Source organism: Cibotium barometz, chromosome 46 (genome assembly GCF_041138505.1).
Source record: "Cibotium barometz isolate CiBa-2024 chromosome 46, ASM4113850v1, whole genome shotgun sequence".
NCBI lineage: Eukaryota > Viridiplantae > Streptophyta > Polypodiopsida > Cyatheales > Cibotiaceae > Cibotium > Cibotium barometz.
The window spans coordinates 39,304,970-39,323,453 of NC_141091.1; the positions used below are offsets into that span (position 1 = coordinate 39,304,970).

General features: G+C 42.1%; 1 protein-coding gene across 4 annotated transcripts in view; it reads left to right on the forward strand.

The window, feature by feature from the left end:
* Window positions 1–5,372: 5,372 nt before the first annotated feature.
* The window catches only part of LOC147612203 (kinesin-like protein KIN-7C, mitochondrial), a 40,146-nt gene continuing 27,034 nt past the window's right edge, over window positions 5,373–18,484 (forward strand). For 3 of the 4 annotated variants that reach the window (XM_086784094.1, XM_086784096.1, XM_086784097.1), the window contains exons 1-2: window positions 5,564–6,355; window positions 6,456–6,553. In XM_086784094.1, coding sequence (XP_086640220.1) covers window positions 6,009–6,355; window positions 6,456–6,553 — 445 coding nt within the window. In that variant the 5' untranslated portion in view covers window positions 5,564–6,008. Of the gene's footprint in view, window positions 5,482–5,563; window positions 6,356–6,455; window positions 6,554–18,484 lie in introns of those variants that run through there. The other variant, XM_086784095.1, reaches the window with a different exon arrangement.

The window sequence follows — 18,484 nt, forward strand, 5'->3', positions numbered from 1 at the left end:
CTCACACACACACACACACACACACACACACACACACACACACACACACACACGGGTAAGCGACACAACTCCACATGCACTCTACCTTAAGCTGTAAAGTATAGAGTTGCCAGGCGTGATAGCTAAAGGGATGTCGAGAGAGATGTCAAGAGACATGCCCAAAGAGAGAGATGTTGAAGATACATAGGGAGAGAGTCTGGGGCCAAGAAAGGCAAAGTAGGAGAGCAAAATCAAGAAAGAGAGAGGTAGGGCTAGCTAGGGGAAAGGGCATAAGGGAGAGAGAGGGTCAAGCAAAAGAGAGAGGGAGGGTTGGGCAGGTGAAAGGGCATAAGGGAGAGGGAGGGCCATGAGGGCAAAAAGAGAGGGGGAGAGCCACGACAAAAATAGAGTGGAGGAAAGGAGATGAGAGAGAGAGAGAGAGAGAGAGAGAGAGAGAGAGAGAGAGAGGGGGGGACTATTGCAAACAATTTTTGAAATTTTTGAGAGAGAGGGGAGGACTATTACAAACAATTTTTGAAATTTTTGAAAAACAAACTTCTTATGAATCTTATGGAGTAGGCAGATAAAAGGCATGGAAACTATGTGGTAGATTGCAATATGATAATATTATGGAGTATTATAAGCAATATTAGGGAGTATTATGAAAAATATTAAGGAGTATTATGAGCAATATGATGATATTATGGAGTATTATCAGAAATATTAAGCAATATTATGAGAAATATATGTAGGCAGATAAAAGGCCTGAAAACTAGGTGGTAGATTGTATGGTCCGAGCTACATGATGTGGTCGGTTGGCCATTTTGGACCAAGTCGTGGTTGGCTGACATGGCCAACCTACGTCTATGTCGACCTTGGGCACTATATATAGACTAGTTTGGTAGTTGTGGTTGGCCAACATGGCCGACCAAGTTGATTCATGCTGACCTTGGGCACTATATATAGACTAGTTTGGTAGCCTTTATTCAGAATTAATTTCATTGTGTTCAAGCACTCTTATAAAAGTAAGACATCCTTCGTCTAGAAGCTATCTAGATTGCCATTAAAGGTCCTTACTGTTAAAATTACAGCAATGTGATGAGCTATGGTGGATCAAATACTAGAATCAACATAATTAACAAAGTGATTAGATGATAATTAAGATGTGATTAGCGAGTAATTAACTAATAGCTTAATGTAGGCATGGATAATCAAAAACCAGCAAATTCTCATTAGGCCAATGCCTCAATTTATAGAGTTTACATCCAAGCATCTAATCCCACTGATTTCTCCTTGATTCACTCCACCTCTTTTGCTTGATTCTCTCCACCTCTCCCAGAATATCTCCACACTTCCTAAATCTTCTCATGCTACCCTTTATTCTTTCCCAGTAGATTCTTCTCACCTTTTCACAGGTTCTCTCACATTTACAGATTCTCTTTTATAGCCTCTAACCAAGGGCTTGTTCATGCACACACCCTATTCACTTGTACATTTCAACACCTCCCCTCGAGTGAATACTCCTAGCACACCTGGACCCTATACCAAGTTTCCTCTTAATTGATAGTCCGCGACCAATGCCTAGCACACCTCTCCTCAAGTGAACTTAGCACACCTGGACCCTATACCAAGTTTCTCTCTTACTTGATAGCCCGCGACCAATGCCTCGTTTCCCTAAACTCATAGTCCTTGACACTCTCTCTCTCTATGTGTCCAAGGCTTACTACAAGTGCCCACGACCTTGACTACAGTGCTCACACATACATCTACCACGTGGCCTACATCATCGGTGGCTCAGAGGTGGTTTTACTTTGTTGGGGCAGGTTACATTGGGTTGTGGGGTCTCTCTCTCTCTTTCTCTCAGAGATTTTCACATGGCTTCTCACTCTTTGGAGCCTCACATCTTCTCTTGTCTTCAGTCTTCTTGTTGTGGCAGTTTCTCTCCACATTTCTATTGCATAGTGTACCTACATGTAAACTACCTCTTGATTCCCTACTTTCTCAAGAAATCATTGAACTCATTGGAGAAATATTCTCCCCCACCATCTGATCTTAGGCATTTTATTTGCATGCCCTTTTCCTTCTCGACCAAGGCTTTAAATCTCTGAAAGTGAGAAAACACCTTACTTTTCTCCTTCATGAAATAAACCCACACTTTCCTAGTGTGGTCATCAATGAATATGTAACATAGTACTTGCAACCTGCAATTGTTGCAGTCTTGGTCGGTCCCCATATATTTGAATGTATGACATCCAATGGCCTTGCACTGACATGCTTTTCATGTGGGAAAGCATGTTTGGCATGCTTACCAAGTTGGTATGCTTCACATACCTTATGCATACCGTCAACCTTAAACTTTGGCAAACCTGCAACAATATTTTGGGCGGACTTCAGTCATATCTTCCTCTTCTTTCAGTCTTCTTGTTGTGGGAGCTTCTCTTCTCGTGTCCATGTCTTCCTTCAATGCTTCCTCTAGATCTTCTTGGTGTGGAACTTCCTCTTGGAAAGAGATGTTCTTCTTCTTTCATGGCTGGGGCCATGAGCTTATCCGTCAGGTCTTCTTGCTCCATGTGAGCAACATGTTTAAATGTTTTGTTGACAGTTCTTTTGGGCTTTTGATATTTATCTTGTATCATTATGCAATGCAAGCCCAAATCTATGCGGGAGGTCTTACCTCTTGCCTTATTTTGGACAAGGGCAGTGTCTGATTCCATTTTTACACTAATGTAATGTGCCCAATACATAATGCATATAGCATTCATTCTTATGCACATTCCCAAATGCAACTCTGGCTGTGAATAATCTTGAATTTGAGTGTGATTTGCAGGCATTAACCAAGGGTTAAATGCAAAATGATGATTATCACAAATTTATCAGCATAATTTTACCAGAAATTACATTAAATCAAGGGTAACCAGTTTGTACGGAATGGTTGGAGTATCAAACCAACTCCGAATTGCAATCTGAAGTTATAGGGATCTGTATCAGATACCTAATGGTTAATTTGAACCCTCAATTGCACCAAAATATAGTGATTAGCACTGATTAATCATTGATTAGCAAATCAATCCTCTGTTTTGTGTGTAAAAAACAGAGTATGCGGGGAGCCCAAATCTGAGGCCTTAGAGTTCAAATGAGCTCAAATCCTTTCAAGGCCATCAATAGCAATTAGTCTAGTAGAGGATTAAGCCAAGAAACACAAGATTTAACCAAACATTGAATGCTTAATCTTTGTTTTACCAAAGTCACCTGCAGATTTGATGAAGCGCTTGGATCTCACTGTAGACTTGATCAAATCAAATTCTGACTTCACCAGCTTGTAGAGCATGCTTGTAAACCCCTGGAGCTATGAGGAATTTGACCAATTTGATTTCATGAAGTAGAAAATTCAGATTTCCTCCAAAAAAATGGTGCCTGCAATTCGTGCCGCCGCCGCCGATGTTCTGCGCTGATTTGCTTCAATTTCTTTGGGCTATGTGTAGGCCCTTGAGTCTACTATGAGTACCTAAAAAGGCTTGGGCAATGGTTGAGCCTACAAGGAGAGGGAGCTCCTCCACTGACTGGGGGTGCAGGGGTTAGTTGAAAAAGAGGTAAAAATAATAATTTTCTGTAAGATAATGGGCTCACAAATTGAGGATTCTAGGCTTGGCTCTGATACCATGTTAAAATTACAGCAATGTGATGAGCTATGGTGGATCAAAAACTAGAATCAACATCATTAACAAAGTGATTAGATGATAATTAAGACGTGATTAGTGAGTAATTAACTAATAGCTTAATGTAGGCATGGATAATCAAAAACCAACAAATTCTCATTAGGACAATGCCTCAATTTATAGAGTTATCCAAGCATCTAATCCCACTGATTTCTCCTTGATTCACTCCACCTCCTTTGCTTGATTCTCTCCACCTCTCCCAGAATATCTCCACACTTCCTAAATCTTCTCATGCTACCCTTTATTCTCTCCCAGTAGATTCTTCTCACCTTTTCACAGATTCTTCTCACCTTTTCACAGGTTCTCTCACATTTACAGATTCTCTTTTACAGCCTCTGACCAAGGGCTTGTTCCCGCACACACCCTATTCACTTGTATATTTCAACACTTACTCCGAGCACACAAGTGGCCATACAACCATTGGTTTGTAAATCAAAGTTTGCAAGCAATAATATTGTTTATTCTCCGCTTCTTTTTGTAATTAAGTGCTTTGTATTATGAAGTTTGCTATTGTGTTTTACACATTGATGCATTTAATTGTTGGTTTATGTCTAAGCCACTACTTTGCTAGTGTTTATAATGTGAGTTTATGTACATGATTGTTGGTTAAGAAGATGCTAACTACGTTTCACGCAATGTGAGCTTACTTCGTTAAAAGCAAGACTATGGAAAGATGCTACGTTTTGTCTTTTAAGAAAATAATAAAGATGTCTTTCTCTTGAGTCCTATATATAGTCATGCTTAGCCCCATTAAATAATATGGATTGTGTTCACGCAACTTCTTTCATAATATTTTATGGATACCTATGAAGTTATATTGTTATGAGGAAACAATGATGTGCCCTTGAGTACAAGATATCAAGAACCTATACAATATATTGTGTCACAAGCAAAGACTGAGGGTTTTAGTACACAAAGTAAGAATGGGTGTTTGTTTATTGTATTGTACACCAAACTTTTCCTTGTATAGGGTTGCATTCCATATGTTCACTCACTTAGTTCTTGTCACATACTTTACATCAGAGCTTACATGTAGAGTCATTTATTGGTGTGATGTCTAGCCAAACATTTGAAGTTTTCATTATAAATAGCAACATTTATTGTTGTGATGTCTAGCCGAACATTTAAAGTTTTGGTTACTAGCTATGTAAATTCCTATTGCAACTTAGAGGACATGACCATGGCAAGAGACCGAGACATGATGTGATGTGTAGCCAAACTACCAAAACAAGGACACCATTTGAAAGGGGCAACTTAGAGGACATGGCCATGGCATGAGATGTGGTCTAATATGTAGCCAAACTACCAAAACAAGTATAGTGTCACCTTAGTATTTTGTTGTCTCGTAGAGGCTCATTTTCACTTTGGGTGCACATTTTTTTTGGGGTTTTCGTGTTAATGGGAATTAAAATGGTTTGAGTGAAATTATCTAGTGCATTAAGCATTTTTTAAAAACTTTTTATTGGGTGTGCAAGAGGCGTGAGTTTTGAACTAAGCATGAGCATGAGCATGAGACTGCTAGGCTAGCTTCCCTGCCCCTGACAAAGTAATTACTAAAAGCACAATTAGCCAATAAAAGAAAAGAAAAAGGAGGCTGTACTTTTTTCGTTGTGCGATAATGGTGGGGGTCCATCGTCTTACTTCCCGGTGCGGCAACTTTATTAGGCCCCTTACCTTGAACATTTGTAGGTTGGAAGGGGAGTCAATGACATGCCCATGAGATGTACCAAGACAGGTTTGGATGTGAGATGAGATTCAAAGGTTGGAACTTGGGGGGGAAAAGAAGGTAGGGCAAAGAAATTAAACTAATTTATTTTATTGGGGTGGTTAAGGTTTGAAAATCTATTAATTTGTATTCACTTGTGTAGAGTAAAAGGACGTTGGAGGGGTCACCATGCTCCCGCCTTCAGGTAAGGCTGTCGCTGCTGCTCGTGAAGGCAAAGCAAATACAAAAAAAGAGTAGCTCTACTCCAACAGCAGCAAATAAGGGCCCCCTCCAATCTTCCTTTGCTTCTCTGCCAGGCTACCCCCTCTTTTCCAGTGCCCTAATTTCCACAGTCTTGCATCTCTCGCCATAGCCACAAGCTTACATTATAACTTCACGCCATTCTGCAACTCGAGATCTGCTCCTGTCTCCTCTTCTAAACCCTAATTTCTCTGTCAAACCCTAATTTTCCTCCCCCCAACACACACACATTGCTTGATTCTCCCTCCGTGTTCTAACATTTATGCTCAGATAGCCATTCCCCCCACCTCCTGCAAAGGACAGCTCGCTCTCATGCGAAATTCGGCCCCTCCGCAGCAGCAGCAACTATGTCTTCATCATCATCCAAGCCGAGAACGATCTCGCCCTTCCGGTTCCAGAAGCCCGCCTCTGTCAATGGCAAGCTGCCCGGGCAGTCCCCTTCTTCGACGACCTCCTTCGGATCTAGCTCGGTCTCTAAAACCCCCTCGTTCTCAGGAAGGTCTTCTACTCCGGGTCGAGGTAGGGCCTTGCCGCCGCCAACCCCTCCCACCCCGCAGAATTTCCACCTGAGCTCCACCTCCTCAGTCGGCTCTGGCAGTCCCAAATCCCCCACTTCGGAGAGAGTGGATCATCTCAGCAGCACCACCAGGTCCAAGGAGAATGTCACTGTTACCGTCCGCTTCCGGCCCCTCAGGTCTGTTCTCAAAAGCATCACATTTTGCTTTCATTGGCCGTTCTTCTGTATTCCAAACCAATAATTTGTGCTTACAATGGTCCATCTGCCTGTGATTCAGCTCAAGGGAAATCCAGAAAGGAGATGAAGTCGCCTGGTATGCAGATGGGGACACCACAGTTCGCAGTGAATTCAATGCAGCTACTGCATATGCCTATGGTAGGTGATATTTCCCTTTATACACGATTGTACACATTGCTGCTTGTTTTTGCTGTGAATTTGCACTCTGTACCATGCTTTTCAGAGTTGCATGGCAACTGCTCAATCAAATCAGATCTTACAAAGGGCCACAAACGGGAATGTGCAGTTAGATGTACATGTTTATTCTCAATGGTAAAAGAACTTATCAATCTGTGATCTCAGTACAAATAGTCTAATTAATCCACATGGTTCTATGTAGAAATTAGGCACTGTGGGGTAGGTAGCTAGCTATGGCCATGTGCTTTCAAGGAACTGCAGGAGATGTGGTTTAGGAAGGCATCAGAGAAGGGAGTAAAACAGGGGGAGAGCAGAGCTGAAGTAGCAAGAATGGTGAACGAAAAATAATCCTAAAAAGTACTAATTCCATACAAGTATGGCAGTGATGATGAGCCAGTGCGTCACATGGCACCTCAATGCATGGGTGTATGTGACATTCCCTCTGGCTTAGCTTGGTGGTAGTTGCATGGCTTCCAAGTAGTCTGCCAATAACCTGTCGGTACTCTTGGAAGAATTCCTTGTCGAGCTGTTTGCCAAACGGCTTCGTGAGTGCCTCCGTCTCTGAACTTGGTATAGAACTGTATGAGTCTTTGAGCGTAACCATGCTTCCACTTGTGGAGGAGGATTTGTTTAGGCTCAATAATTTCTACTTCGTCGACCACTTCAGGCTGCTGCTTATCCGAAATCGATGGTCCAACATAAGGTTTCAACCATGAGACATGGAAGACATCATGCACATTCCAACTGTCTTGCAACTTCAACTTCATGGAGACATCACTAAGCTTCTTTACAATAGGGAACATGCCAAAGCTTCGGAAAGAGAGCTTGGGACAATGCTTGCCCACTTGCTTTAACCTTTGCTTCATGCCTCGGAGAAATGCCCAATTTTCATCTCTGTAGTTAACGTCTCATCTAGACTTGGTGGCTTGCTTGGTGTATGCCTTTGGCTAGGCCCTCTTTCACGGACTCGATAATCACTGAAATGTTTATGTGGTTTTGTTGGCCTCCAATTATGGCGACACCATCTCGTAAGAAGAAGTGAGAAAAACCAAATGCTGCCTCTTATATGGAGTCGTGCCAATATTGGATGAGTGTCATTTATGTATGCTTCTTGTGCTTTGGCTAGGCCCTCTTTCACAGACTCGATAATCTCTGAAATGTTTGTGGTTTTGTTGGCCTCCAATTATGGCGACACCATCTCGTAAGAAGAGGTGAGAAAAACCAAGTGCTGCCTCCTATGGAGTCCTGCCAATATTGGATGAATGAGTGTCATTTAGGATAGTCTACACTGAAGGAAGATATTGTTCCCATTTCGACTGCTTGTCATGGCAATAAGGTTTGAGAACATCAAAGCCCAACTGATTATATATTTATGTTAGACCATTTGTTCGTTGATGAAATGCACTAGCAACTTAGTCCCAAAGTTATTAAACAATGTCCTCCAAAAATGCGTAGTAAACTTGGGATCTCTGTTTGAAGTAATTGTCCATAGTAAACCACAAATGGGGTACCGAAGTCGAATAAACAATCAAGCAATATCTTTTGCTGTGGCCGTTTGCTTGCACTGAATGAGCATGCAAAACTTATTGAATCGGTCAACAATGGTCAAACATTGTGTATTCCTAGTTACCATAGTTGTTGAAAGAGGGCCTACGAAGTCCATTCTGATATCTTGAAAAGGTCCCTTAGGAACAGGAAAAGGTTGAAGCAATCCAGCTGAGGTCAGGAAACCAACTCGAGACCCATGGGGCTTTGGGGGTATGCTTGACCGCGCCACATATCATGCATCTATATCGGAAGGAAGTGTAAGGAGAGGCGAAAAATGGACCCTAGGCACACATAGAACGCACTCACGCACCGGGTAGGCACATTAGGCTTCTCGGGTTGCCGTGGGGGTTACATGGTGCTGCGTGCCTCGGGGGTTGCCCTCCCCACCTTGACGACGATTATGCCGAAGCGGAAATGGAACCGACGGAAGGAAAAATGGTGGAAACGGCGAAGCCGTTGGGACGGCGAGCCATGTTGAGCCGACGGGCCAATGAGGTCGGGCCGGTTGGATCATGGATTCGAGATGGATGGAATGACCCGAGACCACAAGGCCGTGGAGCCGGGCCGGGGATACATGAGATGGGTGTGACCCGACAAGGTCTTGCTTATGGCCGATGGAGCCGAGTTATATGACACATTGGCATGATGGGACGCATGTATCCCATCGTGCTGTGATGCATGATGGAGCCGAGTTATATGACACATCGCGCTGTGACGCACTCAATGGCTGATGGAGCCGAGTTATATGACACATTGGCATGATGGGACGCATTGCGGCCCGATGTGCGGGACCCCGATCAGAAGCAATCCAGCTTGCTTCTTTGAGTGTGTAACCTTCACGTGTTGGCAAATCTAGCATGCGTGGATGATGTACCTTCTCTTCTTTGGCCAATAGATTAACTGCTCTAACTTCTCCAAGGTACAATTGATACCACGACGATCCCCAACAAGAGAATCATGGGTATCATGAAGAAGTTTTCTTTAATACGCATAGTTGGTTCGTGTAGAACAACCAACAGTCTTGCGTTGTATATAATGACTCCGTTCTAAACCGAGGGGCAAATTGTATGGAGTCCGAATTCTATCGAATCCACATACTTTGTGTCTTCATACCATCCAAATCTTTACCTTGAATTTCTAGCATAGTGGACCCTTGCAACATCTGAATGGTGGATTTCTAACTAAAAACATCAACAACATGGTTATTCTCGCCAAGGATATACTTAATCATGCCTCCAAATTGTTGGAAGATTTGATTCCACTTGGCTTACCTATCACTCCATTGGACACTAGGCATGGTTTGCAACCATTTAAGTGCCTGGTGATCAGTCTTCCTGTGAATTTCCTCTCATAAAGGAAAGGTTGCTTGAGAGCTGTGATTACCCCTAATAGCTCCTTGTCATACACCAAATAATTCTTCTCGGCATCATTTAGCTTGTAGTTGTAAGAAGCCACTATTATGGCAAGATTGCTAGGGTCAGTGATAACCTCAAATGGGTCATTCCCATGATGCCAACTTAAGAGCTGGTGATTCTGAGGCCACTTTCTTTAATGTCTCAAGATCCTTGTTCTCGTAACAAACACTTTGTCGATGTGTCTTCATGTCCTTGAACAGAATCCAATATAGCCTGCACCTTTTAGGGTGAAGACAAGTACCAGAAGCACTGATCACGTATCCCATATAATGGATCTCTAATTGGCCAAATTCGCTCTTCTTCTCATTGATGTAGAGCTTTTTGTCCCGCAAAGGTTGCGAGACCTTCTTCACATCTTGCTTATGTTGTTCTGTAGTGGCAGAGAAGATCAGTATACCATCCAAGAAGATGAATACACACTTTTCAATTAACTCTATGAGTACTGAGACATCATTTTATTGAACATCGTTGGTGCATTGGTGAGACTGAAGGGCATCACCACGAACTCATAAAGGTCAGGTTCGGTTTGGAAAGTTGTCTTTGGAATGTCGAGCGAAAGAATCCGAACTTGGTGATAGGCACTCTTGAGGCCTATTTTTGAGAAATACTTAATAACATTGAGACGCTCCAGAATGTACAATCGTGGTCATTGGGAACTTATTTTTAACGGTGAGTTTATTCAATGTCCTGTAGTCCACACAAACATGCGGTCTTGTCTTTCTTTTGCATGAAGAAGATGGGTGTAGCAAATGACGAGGATGGCGTGCGGGATAAATCTAGCCCAAAGTAACAGAGATAACTGCTGCTCTAGTTGACCCTCCAATCCGTTATAAAGGCAATAGGGAAACTTACTGGGTGGCTGTGTCTTGGGGACCAACTCAATGCGATGATCCTCGGGATGAATGGGTGGGAGCTTGGGTGGGAGGTCATCCCTCAATAGGGAAACTTACTGGTTTGCTCTGTCCTAGGCATAGTTGCATTCCGTATCCGTACTCATATGATGTGTACCTTCAGTACTTTCCATACCACTCCATACGTACCGTGCCTCGTACAGATAAGGTCTTCGTACCAAATATGAGGCTCAATGTACAACACTTATTTGGCCCATTTTTTAATTATTTTAGTCAATGATCATTGCTTAGTAGTTAATAGATTAGCTTTCATTTCAATATTACCATTGTCTTTCATGCTCTTTTTGTATGGATGCTAGATATTTCTTATTTTATATACATACATATATACATATACATGTCATAGTTGCAATGAAACGCGTTTCATTCAGTTTGAATGAAACGAAACGTTTTATAAACGTTCAAATGAAACATGTTTCATTCGTGTCCACCTGGAAACTATACGATTTCTTTAGGTTTAACTTGAAAACATGTTTTGATGTGTAAATGATGCATGTTTAATATTGTTTTGCAGGGAAGGGAACATATTTTTTACATATTATAAACTTATATATAAATTTTGGGGCCTGCAACCCCCCCGGTTTTGTATGAAACACATTTGAAACATATGGGATTTGAAAGAAACGCTTATAAAACACCTGGCAACTATGATACATACATACATACATGCATGCATGCATATATATATATATAAAAGTATATATATATATATGTATACATGTATACATATACATGTATATATACATGTATACATATACATGTATACATGTATACATGTATATGTATACATGTATACATGTATACATGTATACATGTATATGTATACATGTATACATGTATACATGTATACATGTATATGTATACATGTATACATATATACATATATACATATACATGTATACATATATACATATACATGTATATGCATACATACATACATACATACATACATACATACATAAGTTGGGTGGTGTCCATTTGTGAGCTCTAGTTGTACGATAGGACAGAGGCCTAGAGAAACTTAAGGATTAAGGATGAGAACAAGTAGATTAGGAGGGTCAGACGTAAATGAGACACAAATTATATGAGAGGTAAATACTATTGCCATGTCCCTCTCCTCCCTTGTGTTTAGGACACCCTCTTCTTCCCTCCCTCCCTTCCCCCTACCTCTCTTTCATGATCACAACCGGGAGATGACCACTCCTATGTACCCGTCTTTAACATCCCCTCTCACATCTTGGTTGTGGGCCAACAACCACCTTCTGAAGTAGATGCTCAAGCTGATCTCATGGCAGTGCCTTCGTGAAGATATGTGCTACATTGTCCTGAGATGGACAATACTCTAGAAAGATATCATAGTCAAAATCTTCTCTCGGGCATAGTAATACTGCACCTGTATATGCTTTGTCCTAGCATGGAACACTTGGTTCTTGGCCATAGCTAAGGAACTTTGACTACCACACTTATAATGGTAGCAACATCTCGACAACATGCTTAATCTTGAGAGCCAAACAACTTCACAAGTGGCAGCCCATGCTTCAGTGGATGAAAGCGCAAATGTCGCCTGCATCTTATTGCACCATGAAATGAGACCAAAACCTTGTGAGAAACAGTATCCAGTAGTTGATCTTTTGGTATCAACATTACCAGCCCAATCCGAGTTTGTATACCCTGACAAAAGTGCTCCTATGCTCTACAAAATGCCATAAGTTTGTGTCACCTTGCTTTGAACACGGAGACAAGCTCTCTAATGGTTTTGCTAGGGTTGAGAAGAAAACTAACTCGAAACCCCCCACTGAATAATTGATGTCTGGACGAGTGTTAGCTAGGTAGATCAAAGATCCAACTAGTTTCCGGTACAAAATAGCATTAGCCAAAGGGGAATCATCATACTTGGACTTCTTGCTACCTGGATCCATAGGAAGAAAGGGGTTTGCACTCAGCCATCCTAAAAGCTTGAAGTACCTCTTTGCAATAGCACTACTGAGAAAGAAAGATAGAGTTGGCTTGCTGCCAAAACTCCATCCTGAGGAAGAAATGCAGAAGATCGACATCACTCATCTCAAACTCTTGATGTAAGCTTGCCTTTGTAGCTTAGATCTTCTTCTCATGGTTCTTTGTGATGATCAAATCATCTACATAAAGTATAATCAATGCATGCATATCCCAAGGTGGAAAGGTATGCAAGGTACGGTACGAATCAGGTACGTAAGGTACACATTCAAGTACGGGTTGAGATTTTGAGGTACATTAAATATGTAAAGTATGTAAAAACATAAAACTATACTATATAGTGTATATATATACACAAAAAATGAATGAAAAATTGCAAACTTTAAATTTGAAAAACAATTCATTTCTGAACAGCAACACAATTACCAAAATGAGAGCTATCAGTAAACAAAAGCATAAATAGGTTTCAGGAAATGGAATCAAACGTTGAGTAGCATAAATAGGTTTCACGAAATGGAATCACTCAAACGTTGAGTACCCATGACTGAAATGCCACGGGTTACATTCTATAAGCAATCAATCAAAATTTATAAGTTAAAAGATAGTTTACTATCTAGAGAAGCCAAAAAATAATAGTTCTAGTCAGTAGTGTCACTATCATTGCACATTGCAGAGCGCTCAATGATCAATCCACTTCATCACCATCAGATGATGAAGAAGATGAAGATTCAAGATCTCCATCTGTCAACATGTTTCCTTCGTTATCATACTCTCAGCACTGGCTCTACAATGGCGGTGACTGCAACAGCTGGCACCACATCATCATCTCTCGTTGTAATGTTTGGATCAATGAGAGGAATGACTATGTTCGCACTTTGCTAAAATCGGCACAATAGCCGACCTAGGATTTTTTTTGGTCCAAAATGTTTTTAAAAACTGCCATGTACTTGCCAATGAGATGATAGCTCAAGTGGTGAAGGTGTTTGCCTAGGACCAAGAGGTCTTGGGTTCAAAACCTCCCTTGGTGCTCCCTCGGCAGTTGGATAAATAAGCGGCTACAGGTGGGTCCCTATGGGCGGTGAAAAATTGGTCACTACGGGAGGATCTTGGGCCAAAGGCCAATTGAGGGAAAAAAAAACTACCACGTACGGATCGGTACCATACAGTACTGTATCGACACTAAAATGTACCTTAGCATAAGGTACGTACTTACGGATGCAACCTTGGCATATCTCCCTCTGAATATACATAGGGGTCTGCGCTGTATCACTTGGGAAATATTATAGCTCTCCCAATGAGGCCTGAGAGTAGGGATCCTATGCATCTGTCGAGTGAGGAGAAGCTTGGCATTCCGAACAGTGAAACTGAAAAAAGGAAGGCTTTTCAAAGGATCGAAGGTATCAATCCACTCCCACTCTCATGGATCCCATTGGAGATATCTGATAGGACTGTCACCATATAGCCACAAATACCAAGAGCCATGATGATGAGAAACGCGGTGCTCATGATAGATCAAGTGTGTGGAGAGGAGGCTCACAAAATACAAGAATAATATCTTGCTTATTAAGTTGCTTATACATACAACTAGGCTTTGCTCTCATGCAAAATGCCTCATGGCCTCACCTTTAAATAGGTGAACAAGTGGACCTCAAGTCCATTCACACTCACACCCTTCTCTCACCCTTCTACTCAACCTTAGTCACTTAATACCCCCCCTCAATACCAGCTATGGAAGGATGGAATAGGTGGTATTGGACATAAGATGCCTTTATAACATTAGGCGTACAAGGCTTGAATATAGGTGTGGTTATCTAGGATTTACAAAAGTGTTCCTAGAGCCTTAGAGGCTATTACATTGATGCCATCTAAGTCTTTATTTGTTTGTCGATGAAGATGTACACCTCAATGATGGTGCACCCCACTCTTTGTGTTTACTTGGCTTCTTGTAGATGACATGCTTGAGAGATACATGCCATTGCTTCCACCATATGCTTTCCACCTTAACCATTCTCACACAATGATCATGACAAGGCTGCCACCCTTGCTTAAGTGGTTTGCTTTTAGATGGTCCTCCAACATGCTTGATGCTCCCTTGAATAGTATATCTCCTCCATGAGTAATGAGGTAGATTTAAATGGGGAAGGGAATGGGAGGGTCTTACCACTTGCCTTATGCATTGGTCAAGGGCAGTGTCTACTCCACAATTACAATAGCTTTTATGCATGTTAGTTAAATGATACCCTTTAGGGTTTGAAGTTACAAGCTTAATGAGTAATTGGTAGAGGTAAATACTCAAACAAATAAGAATTATCATCTTTGGCTCAAGAAGGAGAGGACATGGCTCATAATGTTGCCAATGCCTCTTACAAAAGTAATGCCAAAAAATGCTTAAAATCATGACAACCAATAAGGTAGAGCATTTAGGGATTCTATGCTTAACCTTACAACTCATCTTATGCGATGAAAAATCAGAATATGCAGCGGAATGAAGTGCCTTGGGCTTGGGAAACGAGAACATATGGCTTATGGCTTGCCTATGCCTCTTACAAACAAGGGCCTCAAGGGTAACACACATAAACATTGAAGATGAGCACTTAATGTACATGTGCCCAACTTTAAGAACACTCAAAAATCTGAGTTTTATGATAAAAAAACAGAATTCTTCAACCTCTTTAGCTTATGAGATGAAAACAATTGGTTCATGGTTGCACCATTTCTTTGGAAGAAGCGGTTTGTTGATGAAGACTTGAAATGTAGCACTTATGGTGTGTGCCCGGCCTCCATGTTGATGTGAAGAAGAGCCTCCGTAATGTAGATGACCTCCTCCTTTGATGGTTAAGACCACCTTAGTGTTTAGCAACACTTTAGTTGATGATTAATATCACCATTTGTGTGTATAAAACACAATTAGTGCTAAAAAGCACATTTTTAGTGTAAAATAACACTTATTTTGGTGATTGACTCACCATTAGTGTTTAATAACACTATTAGTGTTTAAGAACACTTTCCCTTTGCTGGATTTATAAAGTAATTAGTGTTAAATAACACAATTAGTGCTTAGAAGCACACTTTAATCACTTTGAAAGTATAAAAATTGGTGTTGATGTTGAAGCTTGATGGGTATGAGGTTTATGGCTACCTCATGTAGATGGAAAACACTTCAAAATCAAGATAAGGACCAGCAGTACTAATGCACTCTCACACTTGAGTGATTAGAGGAAGGGAGAGATGATTAGAGAGAACAAAACCCAAAAAACTCAAGCTTTAATAGAAAGCTTGAGTGAAAATGAAAGAGGCGCCTGGTTTTTCTCCTCCAGCCAGCGCATCCGTGGACGAAATAAGCTGAGATTGCAGCTGTGGAGTCCTCAACCCTTGGGCTACCAAAGCCCTAAGAGGGCTTAGGTTATTATGGCCTACAGCCCTTGTATGGCTGTACGGCCATCGCATGAAGCAGAGAAGGGCACCGGTGGACTGCAAGTGAAATGATGCGGCGCAGCAAGAGGGTTTTCAAAAATTGCATGTACGAAATGAAGCGCCCGGTGCTGCTCTTCAACTTTCATGAAGAATGCGTGGAGTATTGAGCTCTCTACACGCCTGTGGAAGGCCTCCAAGGGCTGGGGGTTGAGCTCCACACAAAGAAGATGAGGAAAAAATGGATGTTTTTGACCTAATCTACACCACAAGTGGTTCAAATCACCTAGGCTCTGATACCATGATGAGAAACGTGGTGCTCATGATAGATCAAGTGTGTGGAGAGGAGGCTCACAAAATACAAGAATAATATCTTGCTTATTAAGTTGCTTATACATACAACTAGGCTTTGCTCTCATGCAAAATGCCTCATGGCCTCACCTTTAAATAGGTGAACAAGTGGACCTCAAGTCCATTCACACTCACACCCTTCTCTCACCCTTCTACTCAACCTTAGTCACTTAATACATGAGTCACTATATCTGAGGAGAAGGGTCAATGAACCAGTGCTTCCCCGAGCGACCAACAATCCTCACTGGACTAAGCCTAGTGTTTGGTATGATCTCCTCTATACTACATCTCCTCAATCTCCCACCAGGCATGATAGAATACATAAGGAAATCTGTATCCTCCTGGCCTGGCAGAGCAATGATCTGCAGAGGTATGCCTATCCTCGAAAAAACTCCCAGCCAACTCGGATGATAGTCTCCGTGAAAGGTCCCAGAAAGCCACTCATGTGGAATAGTTGCATCAATCTGATCAATACGAATGCGAGAGCCCCTAAGATGCTGAGTGGATGCAACTCTTTGATCCTCCGGAAGACTCTTAGAGGTCTTCCAAGAGCAAGAACTGTGTATGCGCATCTCTCCCATCCTGACCATTGCGTATAACGAGATGCACCAAGTGGCCGATCAGCCTCATCCTACCACATAATAGGTTGTCGGTCAGCCTCGTCCAAAGACCTAGGAAGCCTTTGTTGCAAAAAATATCTCATGCTTCTCCATGCTCTGACAATGGCTGCAATAAGAGGGGAAGATGGTGCCCTAATATCAGCCTCTGTGAACAAAAAACGTGTGTTGGGCATCCAGTCTCTCCCGACCCTAGGTGTACATTTGGAAATCCGAGACAAGAAAAAATCCTTCCAAGGCTCAGTGCCTGCTAGGAAACCTCTGACCACAAGTTTGCAAAGCAACGCCCTGCATTGAACATCCGGATTGATAATATTCAAGCCCCCCTCTCTTTTGGGCTGAATAACTGTGAGCCAAGCAACCCTGGCACGAGTGTCTGAGGTGCCATCCAAGCCCGACCAGAGAAAATTGCGGATCAATCTCCGCAATTGGCCAATGCATGCACGAGAGAAGCACCAACAAGAGGCAATAAACCAAGTTGAAGCAAAACTTGATTAGCCACCAAAGTTCTGGAGGCTAAATGGAGGAGCTTCTTCCGGATACTCATAAGTACCGGAGCAAACTGCTGTGCAGGAGAAATATCAATCCCAACTTGGCATCCCAAATATCTAGCAGTACATCCTCTGTCATTGATACCCCTAATGCGAATGACAAAGAGCAACTTTGCTTCAAGATCGACATAGAAACCGCCCTTCAGCTTAGCTTCTCGCTTCAACCTGATGAGATCTTCCTCCTGTTGTCTATACTCCTTGATATACTGCTCGGCTCGCTTGAAGATGACTTTCCTGTTGGCAACACTCTTCAGTTTAGACTCCTGGGCTGCTTCTTCCGTGAGAGGGCCCACTGCTCATCGCGCTTCCTCTTCTTCAGAACCGACTCAGGCACAGTGGCAAGTGGGGCAGCAGCCTCCTCTGAGCTCATGGTGATGCCCCTCTTTTGATCTGATAAACAACTGCTTCGTCGTAAACCCTAACCCCGCTCGCTGTTGAAAGAGTTATTCGGACAGTTCTTGCCCTTACCTCTTCTCAGTGTAGTGGCCAATGTATCAGATGAATGTGAAATTTGTGTTCCTGAATGGTGACTTGCAAAGGAGGCGTATGTTGAGCTCCGTCCAAGCCTTGAGGTTCCGAGATCAAAAGGTATGGTCTACAGGTTACGGAAGGTCTTGTATGGTCTTAAACAGGCTTCCAGGGCTTGGAACCAAAAGATTGATTCTTTCTTTCTTAGAAAGGGTTTCCAGAGATCAGTTGCAGATCCGAACTTGTATCTCTTTCGGGAACATGGTATGATCACCTTGTTTATCCTCTATGTGAATGATCTTATTCTCACTGGCGGTCATGTGCATAGCTGCGACGATGGCCTTGTCAAAGGAGTTTGAGATGACGGATTTAGGCTTATTTCATTTCTTTTTGGGATTGGAGATTTGGCAAACCCAAAGGGGGTTCTTTGTTTCTTAGTAGCGGTATGTTCATGAGTTGCTGCAGGCCTTTGGGATGGAGAACTGCAAGCCTATTTCATCTCCGATGGACCCGAATAGCAAACTTACTGAACATGATTCTTGTGAGCAGGTTATGCCTCCTTGTATCGAAAGCTTGTCAGTTCATTGATTTGGTTGCTGAACACCAGATTGGACTTGAGTTTTCCAGTGGGGCTATTGAGCTCATTTTTGCAGACACCTTTGAAGAC